The sequence below is a fragment of the Musca autumnalis genome, unplaced genomic scaffold (assembly GCF_047663935.1).
Source record: "Musca autumnalis isolate F117 unplaced genomic scaffold, ASM4766393v1 scaffold_2, whole genome shotgun sequence".
Classification (NCBI taxonomy): domain Eukaryota; kingdom Metazoa; phylum Arthropoda; class Insecta; order Diptera; family Muscidae; genus Musca; species Musca autumnalis.
This window is the reverse complement of record NW_027411755.1, coordinates 268085546-268096178: the sequence shown is the minus strand read 5'-3', so window position 1 is coordinate 268096178 and position 10633 is coordinate 268085546. Positions and strand designations below refer to the sequence as shown.

General features: G+C 35.3%; 1 protein-coding gene across 2 annotated transcripts; it reads right to left on the bottom strand.

The window, feature by feature from the left end:
* Nucleotides 1–275: 275 nt before the first annotated feature.
* Nucleotides 276–4180, bottom strand: Crys (Crystallin). Of its 2 annotated transcripts, XR_012410105.1 has the most exons (4): nucleotides 3793–4121; nucleotides 2743–3048; nucleotides 1164–2673; nucleotides 276–368 (listed from the first exon to the last, which is right to left on the bottom strand). XR_012410105.1 is itself a non-coding variant. In XM_073966446.1 (3 exons), exons 1-3 carry the CDS (start codon nucleotides 3799–3801, stop codon nucleotides 1390–1392), a joined length of 1599 nt encoding a protein of 532 aa, XP_073822547.1. In that variant the 5' UTR covers nucleotides 3802–4180; the 3' UTR covers nucleotides 276–1389. The 2 variants fall into 2 exon arrangements, 1 of the variants encoding a protein (XP_073822547.1); XM_073966446.1 differs by having other exon boundaries at nucleotides 276–2673; nucleotides 3793–4180.
* Nucleotides 4181–10633: the final 6453 nt, after the last annotated feature.

The window sequence follows — 10633 nt, the reverse complement described above, 5'->3', positions numbered from 1 at the left end:
GAATGAAAAAAAGTCGGGAATTCCCAAACTCTATGTACAGATCAAGGCAATTGCATTGTTGCATAGAATCTTATAGGGTTTTCCGATAATTTCCTATTTTTAGGTAAAGAACCGCACAAGCGTCGAAAATATTATAAAAAAGAATAAAAGAATACTCATAATGTGAATAATACAGTTGTTAACATCTTTCAAAATATTTCTATCAGGTAAATTACCAGGTAGTAATTTAGCCCTTAATAGGCCCAATTGTCCAACATAGTAAAACAATTTCAAACTTTATTTGCAAAATTAAATAACTTTTATTTTTTGTAATGCTTTTTTATAGGATGCCATCTTTTTGTTATAAAATAAGCTTAAGCGACTAGCTACTAAAAATAGTAAACACAAAAAATAAACACAGAGAGAGACAAAAAAATAAATAAAAAAGTGAATGTGTGTTAAAATTAGAGACAAAGTTATGAAACAAAAAATTGTTTATGGTATAAATAAAAAAACTCAAAGTAACAAAAACAACAAATGTGTCACATTAAATGTATGTATGTATATGTATGTGTTTGTATAAGTGTGTGTGTGTGAGTTACTCAGTAAGATGCTTGAATGTATTATGTTCATGGAAAAAGACTATGAGATAGATGTTGATGTTAAGGAGAACAATGAGAAGAAGATAGGGGAAAGGGAAGGATATGATATAGTGGAAGGAAGTAAGTGAAATAAAAGTGTTTTTATGAAAAAGGAGACAATTCAGAAGCTGTATTATTTTACGACCAAGATGTGTACAATAGCGGAATATTGTACAGTCCAGGACAGAAGAAATGTATTTTTTGTTTGTACGGGAAATAGAAGGGAAGGATACGGAAACGCCGATACGGAAAGTTTTACGTTGGATAATGAACCGGGAATCAGTTAATGCCAAGTCCATAGACATACGTTCATAGAGAACTGTAAATAGAAGCGTACAAATTATCAAGAGGTAAGAGTATTAGTAAAAGACTATATAAAATTGTGTGTTGTGTTGAGTTAACGGAAAATCCCAAATCCCTTGTTTAGTAATTGAAGAATAAAATAAAGAAATTAAATCGAAATGAACTCTTACAATAACAACAAATGGTGAGAACAAAACTACGCTAAATGGATTAACAAATGCAAATTACGCTAATGCTTACGAACTATGAACAAACAAAAAACTGCATTGTCGTTGTTGTTTTCTGGTGATTGTTGGTGTGTGGTTGTATGGAAGTCGTAGTCCTTTGAAGAGTTAGCCGGTGTCCAGGTGCCAAGTATAATCAAGGGGATGAAAGGATATTTGGTCGTTCTAAAATCTACTGAAGATCGTTGTTTGTCTTTCGTCCTGCCTGTTTGTGGAGTGGTGATTTTTTGCGAGGTTTATCTTTACCAAATAGATTTACCGTTTCCATTGCCATTTCCGTTGCCGTTTCCATTACGATTACCATTGCCGTTGCCATTTCCATTACCATTCGAATGATAGATGCCTTGTAGGCGACGATTGTTTTGTTGTTGACGCAATGTATTTCTGAGACCATTACCACCATTACCGTTAAGACGCAATTCCAGGCTATCGTTGTTGGACAAGGATTCAAAAGTGTAGTGACCATTGCCGCCATCCTCGTTGCCATTACCATTACCATTACCGTTACCATTTCCATTACCATTCAATATACGGATACTGGCCGAACTGGATGTGGCTGATTGACGGGAGAGGGCATTTTGCAATTCGCTGCTGTCTAAATCGTTCAACAGTTGATCGTTGCTTCCGTGTCTTCCATTACCATTGAGGCTTAAACTGCTGCTGGATCCTGTGTTACGTCCATTCGTGGAGATTCTTGTTGTAATAATTGAACCACTACCAGATCTGAGGCCATTGCTGCTTTCCAAAAGGGTGGCGATGGGTGAGTGTATGACTTGGGCTTGGACGGTCGCACTGGCGGGTTGTGTGATGACAATTTGAGGTTGGGATGTGCGTTCAATATTCAGGCGGGCAGTGTTTTCATGGATCTCCTTTAGTGCGGGTATATCATGAGATTGTGCGAATACAGTGCCGGTGGGTTGGCGTGACAACAGACTGGGTGGGTGATTCACCACCGTCGCATGCACACTATGACCCAAAGCTTGGGAGGGCAACGACTGTGACAGAAGTAAGGCTTGATCATTGGAAATACGATCCTGGGATTGTTGGAACTGGGTGCGCAATAATTGCTGTTGTTGCTGCTGCTGTTGTTGTTGCTGGCTACGTTGCAGTTGTTGTTGAGCTTGCAGTTGCAATTGTTGTTGTTTATATTGCTGTTCAAATTGATCCATTAACTGCTGAGCCTGAGCACGAGCTTGATTTTCAGATTGGATTCTGGCCTGAGTTTCTGCTTGAGAATTTTGTTGGGCTTGAGCCATTGCTTCTGCTCTGACTTGAGCTTCAGCCAAGGCTTGGGCTTCAGCATAAGCAGCGCTTTGAGCTTGTGCCTCGGCAATAGCTTGAGCTTGTATTTGTGATTGCAAAACCTCAATGCTGTTATAGCGGGACGAAGAAGAGGTGCCAGAGGCAGGCGCAGAGCGGGCACGTTCATCGGTCATTTGCTTCGAAACTACAGCATTAAAACCATTGATATCATCGGCAGTATATTCGACAATTCTGCGAGAGCCATCGGGTTCAATGAGGGAGTACTGTACAGAGAATAATATCAATTAATTAAGTTCAACCAAATGGCAACGCTCATTTGCATTCAGCATTACCTGTCCTTGGACCACATCACCGTCACGTTTCTCTTCCTGTTGCTTATCATCGCCGGTTAACGAGTCTCTGACATCGTAAGCAAAACTATACTGAGGATGAGTGTCATAATCTTCCGAAGAGCTAACGGTAGCGCCAAAGTCATTTCCAATTTCCGATGAGTCCGATGTTTGTTCCAGTGAGTTACGCACATCCTGTGGATTTGTAATTGACTTTTGCTGAGCCAAATGGAGGGCGGCATGCAATGCAGGATAAGAAGCCGTTACAATGTTGCTGGCCAACACGCCGAGGCACAAACAAACCAAAAGCTAATAAAGATAAAGCAAAACGAAAAATAAAATAGCAAGGCGAACAGAGTGCTCGTATAAATTATATGCCACATTAAACTGGCAAAGAATGGCAGTTATTTTTGCATTGCGGAAATCAGTTTATGACGTATGAAAGTGACGATGGTATTACCTTTAAGATTTCAAATGCAATACAATAATACGAAGTAATAAAGTCATACCAAACATTGTTGATATGGATGAATCACTTGGCTTGAAGCTCATAGGAATTGGAATATTGTCGAAAATTGAAAATAGGTAGAGATATTAGCACTGATTTGTTTAGAAACTATGAAAATTGGTGGAAATTTGCACTAAATAAAAAACAAGTGACAAGTTTCTTCTTCAGTGTTATCAAATATAAATATTGTAAATCGGTGAATTTATTATTTGTTTACTACCAAAAATATATCAAGTTATGGTAAATATCGTTCGTTTGCTTTACTTCACATTTTGTTGGGGATGAAGAGAATCACGAATATTACTTTGGGACATTTTCTTTCTTATCGGAAGTTTTCTCATATTTGACACACATGACTTGTATGGCCACTTTCCCTTGGGATCATGATTTATAGCACAATCTTCAATATAAACTTCATGCTTTACATTCAAACTCAATCGTCACGCTTATCTTTAAGATGTTTGTTTGTTCGATATCAGCGAACATTGTTTCCTTTTTTTTTGATTGTTCTTTATTAGATGTTCTAAGTATTGCTCATCACATACCCACTTCATAGCTTGCGAGAAAAGTTTTTAATTTGAAAACAAAAGAGTTTGTAATAATTTGTTGATATTATTGTTGTTATTGTTGGGGAACACCTTCAAACTCTCGCTATTTTGTTCACTTTATTTGTATGGCAATGACACACAGACACAGGCACACACTCTCAAAAAACAACAATCCAAGGAAGAAGCCGTTGGCAAAACTTTGGTAATCCTTATGAAGAAATAGGAGTTGCTGGCGTTATTGTCCGTCTAGTAAGTCAGTTGGTCTATTGTACGTGATAATTGTACCGCACAACTGCTTACGATAAATGCAATAAAACTTTTGATGACTTTAGAATAGTTTCAGGTGGCTTTTATACCACACCAACCTAACGCACAGCCATCGACTGGTTTAGTTAGCCAACCAACGTATGGTCCAATGAATGAATGGGTGGATGGATGGATGAATTCAAAATGGTACATATGACACTCTTCGGCTCCCCACAAGTATTCATGCCCTTCACTAGTTTAAGCCAAGCTTTGGCCCTTTTCGTTTTCAAAAAACACGATTTGAGCACAGACAAACATGAAACTTTCAAATTTTTAAGATTAGAATTACCAAGTGACCTTCATGAGATGGTCATTTTGCAAACATCATTCCCGCACCGCCAGACACAATGACCCAGTCTGCTTTCTTAGTACATACTCTGGTAATATTTGTTGAAATATGTATTTTTTAATAATATAGTCCCAACTTTCATTGGTCAAAATATTATTAATTAGATGATGCAACTTTTCGCCAAATATATTTTCACATTAAATCGAAGTCAATTGTTGAATCCGGACGGAAGTGTGTGTTGTTGTGTGGTTGTTTTGCTTTTGATTGATTTATTTTGTAAAGTGTGCTACAATTAAGATGAAGACAAAGTGGCGATTGATATGTTCGGCGGTAGAAAATTTCTTTTGGCGATCTGCAATGAAGTTGTCTATTCTTAGGGTATATGCATTTGCAAATATCTCTCACTCCGTGCATAAAACTTCAAATGTATTAACACTTTCGCCGGCGTGAATGCTATAGCATTCATTTTCATGCTCGATACAAACAGTTTTTGCAATAATTATGATGAATATATGGTAAAAAACAAAATTCCTTTGCAATTCCATTTGAAAAAAAATTAAAAAATTCTTTGGGAGAACATCTACGATTTTTGGTATAGTTTAGGGAAAAAATTCTAATTTCAAATCTGATCGCGTTCACGAAATTGGCCGATGCGCGCAAATGTTATAGCGGTTTTTATACTCAAAAAAGAAAAAATATTTAAAAATGTCTTATTGTTGTATGAGTAAATTTATGCATAAATCGTTAACAGCATTCCTTGTCTATTCGTAGATGTTTAAATATGTACTAAATTTATTTTTATTTTTGCGAAAAATCAAAAAATAATAAAAACAAATCTTGAATCAATGCCAAATTATCCTGTCCCAGAGTCCGTACAAACCTCTATAATATAAATTAAAAATATCTACAGAATCTTGACAATGCGTAGAAAAATATGAAACCGTATTTGTAGAGATTGGCTACCTAAATTTCATATTATAGCAACAACAAAAGAGAAAAACTTATTGTTGGAAAATATTGTTGCAAATATATTCTTTGGTTTGATTCGAAAAACTAGAAAAAAATATTTGGGAGTATTCCAACTGGCTTCAACCCATTTTTCTACATTGATGCCAACACAGCTTCGACGAATATTAATTTTAATGGTCGACATTATGAGATGCCTCCTAAAAAACTTCATTTTAAAAAATTTTAGTCATACTATATAGAATATGATAACAGTTTGCGAGTTCTGAAAGGGTGAAACTCGGATTCATCGATTGTAAAACATTTTTGGTTTTTGCCATATAACAAATAAATAATAGAAAACATACAACAAACCTTGTAAAAATTGCATATTTTGAGTGCTTTAAGCTGTAATTACGTCATCGGGGGAAGTCATAGGATCTTTATATGGCATACCGGATATGCTTAGGGTGTCTACTATATAGTCCAGTATTCAAATATCTTATTATATAAAAGAGCTTAGTGATAAATGAGTGAGTGACTGACATATCATCGCCCAGACGAAACCGCTGAAGCTAGAAACTTGATATTTTTAGTGTGGGTTGCTGTTGGTGTGTAGATGTGAGATAAGACTTGTTTTTTGAAAACTCGAACTGGAAGGGTACGAAAAGTACTAAAAGGTACTATATATGGTACCCTTTGTAATAGGCAAACGGGAAGAGCTAGAATTCTGAAATTTAGAATGAGGGTCACAGATGGAGAGTAAGAAACATGTACCAAAGGGTTTTGGAATTTCGACCTATAAGTGTACGAAAAGTACTAAAAGTTTTAAGATTAACAGGGTGTTTTTGTAAAAATGCTTGCCTGTCACACGAACCGTTCGTACTAAAGCGTATACGTTCAAAATCTGGTTCTTGTAAAATTTTTTCGAACCATTCGTTTTTATTTGAAAGCTTTCAGTTTGTCACACGAATACAAACGTCAAACGCTATGAAAACCAAATTGTGTCTTCGTTCATGAAATCGACGAACGAATGGGCAAAAACTTTTTACAAAAACACGCTGTTAGTACCAATTGTATATTTTGAACGGCTATAGCTAGAATCTTGAAATTTGGAAATTTGGAAATCAAAGTTGGGAAGTGGTTTTGAAATTCGTACTTATGAGTACGAAAAGTACTAAATGGTACTAAATTTGGTACAATTTGGATATGGGTGAACGGATAGAGCTGAAAACCTGAAATTTGGAATTTAGATTACCGTCGAAGTGTACGATTGAGATATGGGGGTAGTTTTGGAAATTCATACTAATGTGTACGAAAAGTACTAAATTTGGTACAATTTGGATTTGGATAGACCTAGAAACCTGAAATTTGGAATTAAGATTACAGATGGGGTGAAGGATTGAGGTAGTTTTGAAAATTCGTACTTATGGGTACGAAAAGTACTAAACGGTACTAAATTTGGTACAATTTGGAGTTGGGTGAACGTATAGACCTGGAAACCTGAAATTTGAAATTAAGATTACTGATGGAGTGAAGATTACTGATAGGTGAACGGATAGAGCTGGAGTCCTGAACTTTGGAATTAAGATTACTCCTGGACTCTAGGATTGAGTTAGTCTTGGAAATTCGTACTTATGGGTACGGAAAGTACTAAATGGTACTAAATTTCATATAATTTAAAATTAGATGGACGGATAGAGCTGGAATCCTGAGATTTGGAATTAAAATTACTTATGGAGTGTAGGCTTGAGGTTGTTTAGGAAATTCGTACTTATGGATACGGAAAGTACTAAATGGTACTAAGTTTGTTACATTTTGGATTTGGGTGAACGGATAGAGCTGGAATCCTGAAATTTATAATTAAGATTACTTATGGAGTGTAGGATTGAGGTAGTTTTGAAAATTCTTACGTATGGGTACGGAAAGTACTAAATGGTACTAAATTTGGTACAAATTATATTTTGGTGGACGGATAGAGCCGGAATCCTGATATTTCGAGTTAAGGTTAATGTTGGAGTGTAGGATTGTGGAAGTTTTGGAAATTCGTACTTATGGGTACGAAAAGTACAAAATTTGGTACAATTTGGATTTGGGGAAACGAATAGAGCTGGAATACTGGAATTTGGAATTAAGATTACTGTTGGACTATAGGATTGAGTTAGCCTTGGAAATTCGTACTTATGGGTACGAAAATTACTAAATTTGGTACAATGTGGAGTTGGAATTCTTTGTTGGAATCCTGATATTTTAAATTAAGATTACTGTTGGAGTGTAGGTTTGAGATGGTTATAGAAATTCGTACTTATGTGTACGAAAGTACTAAATGTTACTACATTTGGTTCAATTTAGATTTGGGTGGACGGATAGAGGTGGAATCCTGAAATTCGAAATTACTGTTGGAGATAGTTATTGATATTCGTACTTTCATACGAAAAGTATTAATGGTATTATGAATAGAGGTGGAATTCGGAAATTTGGTATCATAGCCGCTGTTGGTGTGTGGGGTTGAGATATGCATGTGGTTGGTACAAAGGTACAATAAGTGTACGAATTTGGTTCAAATTGTTATTGTGTAAAGGGGTAGAGCTGAACTTGTGAAATTCTGTACTAGTATAGCAGTTGGCGTTTAGAGTGGAGATAGAGAGGAAGTTTTGAAAATTCGTACTGATGTATACGAAAAATATACGATATAGTTTTGGATACCAGAAAATAATTTTTGAAACTTATACATATTATAAGTACTAAATTTGGTACTAGTTTGGTGTTGCTTGAAGGGATATACATAGGTGGAATTTCGAATTGTTGTATGAGGGTTTGTGTTGGTGTTTATATAGAGATTTTTTGAAATGAATACAAGTTCTGAAATAAGGCTGAGGGCTGGCTGATTTATTGAGAAATACGAAATGTACTAAAGGTATTAAATTTGACATTGGGTGTAGCAATTAAGCTGGAATTATAAATTATTGCGTGAAAAGTACAAAATTGCAATTAATTTGGTATTGGGCTAAGGATTGTTAGAAGTTGTCGTAAAATAAGTGTACTAGAAGTATTAAATAATACTAAATATTGAAGCACTGATATTAAGTGAATCGATAAATGAAATTTGTTATGAGGATAAATGTTGAGATTGGATCAGAATGTTTATTAAAATTTGCCTTTAAATGTATGAAAGGTTTCTACATGTAATACCATTGGCATTTGGTGAACAAGTAGAGCTAAAACTGTAACATTTGAGCTAAGGTCCAGTATTTTAAAAATTTTACTGAATGTTGTTTCTATGTTAACACGAACTGGGTTTCTAAATAATGTTCTGAAATCAAAAGTAATAGTAATAGAAACTTCTATAATAAATCACGAAGGTCTATCTTAAAAATTGCGAGCTGTATCTTAATTTCAAAAGACGGACAGACGGTCATGGTTATACCGACTGGTCGGGTCTTATTGCTAAAATATGTACCCAGGATTGGGGAAACGGAATCGTTCATATATAGCGCATTTAAAAAATAGGGCACAGGTGTAACTCGCTTCTCCGAAATTCAACAAAATATATATATATATAGCCTTCTTCCACCAAGGGGCATACCTGTGCATAATCTGAAAATTACATGGAATAAGTACTTAGGGTCGGAGATTAAACAACCGTTTCCTCGCAAATAATTTTCTGACCGATACTTTCATAACTTTTGCAAAAAAGCGTTAAAAAAATAGGGCCTGCCCCCGCCCCCTCCGAAATTCAAAAAATGTAAAGCATATTTTCACCTCGGTTGTTCCATGTATATTCTCTGAAATTTTCAAAAAAATCGGTTCAGCCGTTTTTGAGTCTATACAAACATACACACTTTGTCTTTTATATATAAGATTACACACAAAAGTTTTGGTCCACTAAACCCGCTAATAGTTATCTAATTGGAAGCTTATTCTTTGTCTAAAATTCAAGTCATTCTTAAAATTTCGCTCCGATCGAAATATTACTGCGATCTACAGGACAGCTACAAAGTCGGATAAAAATTTTGTGTTTAGTCCATTTCACACCTTTCGATCATAATTAACATCTAATGGGGTCACTTCTGGTCGGAACCCGACCTCTCCTGGGGCCTGGATTTTTATTACAATTGTTAATGGATGGACGGACACACATATCTAGATCGCTTTATCTGGTCAATATATGAAGAAATGGCAAGGGGAGGGGGTGTACGACGAATACTTCGCGATGTTACACGAACATTGGACAAAACAAACTTATAATACCCTTTCCACATTGTTTTGTAAAGTATAAATATTTTATTTTAAAAACGTCCGTAAATTGTAGGAAAAGGCCGTAAGTCCGTACAAAAATACAAAACTGTACAAGGAAAAGGTCGTAAGTCCAAAGACATCCAATTATCTCCCAAACGCGTTGCAATTTTATCAAACAAAGTACAGGTATTGAAGCGGAATAAATAAACGAAAAATACTGCTTTTACCACCATAATAAAATCTTTAATACAGAAAGCGCTGGAATGTTTTTTCTTCCTCCTGAAAATTTTCTTGAAAGGGACTTACGACCTTTTCCGACGGAGCAGACGATATGTATGTTTTAGGTTTTTGGAAGGAGTGAGTTCCAATCAAAAAAATTTTTTGGTCGGTCTATCTATATATATAAAATTGAAATTTGTTTGTCTGTTTGTTTGTTTGTTTGTGCCTTATAGACTCGAAAACCTCTGAACAGATCTTACTGAAATTTTTAGGGTACATTGCTTCATGGCCTGGAATGAAAATAGGCTATATGATTTTTTGAAATTTCGCGTTGATCTGGAGATATAGCATCAAAACCGGAGGTACCTCTAAAAAAATTAAATGTTGTATGCAAATATCTTTAGAACTATTACTGATACAATCTCCAAATTTTGTATGTGTAACGGAATTTTATTTAGAAATAAATTTACCAAATTATATTCAAATCGGTTCAGATTTGGATATAGCTCCCACATACATATATTTTCGGCCGATTTCCTTATTTTATGTACCAAACATGCTATTTATGTCCAATTTCAATGAAATTTGGAATGTGTAACGGAACTTGGTCTGGAAATAGACGTGCCTAATTATATCAAAATCGGTTCAGATTTGGATATAGCTCCCATACACATATATTTTCGGCCGACTTCCTTATTTTATGCACCAAACACGCTATATATGTCCAATTTCGCTGAAATTTTTAATGTCTCACGGAATTTGTTCTAGAAAAAAATGTGCCAAATTATATCGAGATTGGTTCAGATTAGGATATAGCTCCCATATACATATATTTTCGGC

Excerpts from the sequence above, each read along its gene's own strand:
- Crys (XM_073966446.1), bottom strand. Across the intron at positions 2,674-2,742 it reads GTGATGTGGTCCAAGGACAG|TACTCCCTCATTGAACCCGA; the intron begins GTAATGCTGAAT and ends TTCTCTGTACAG.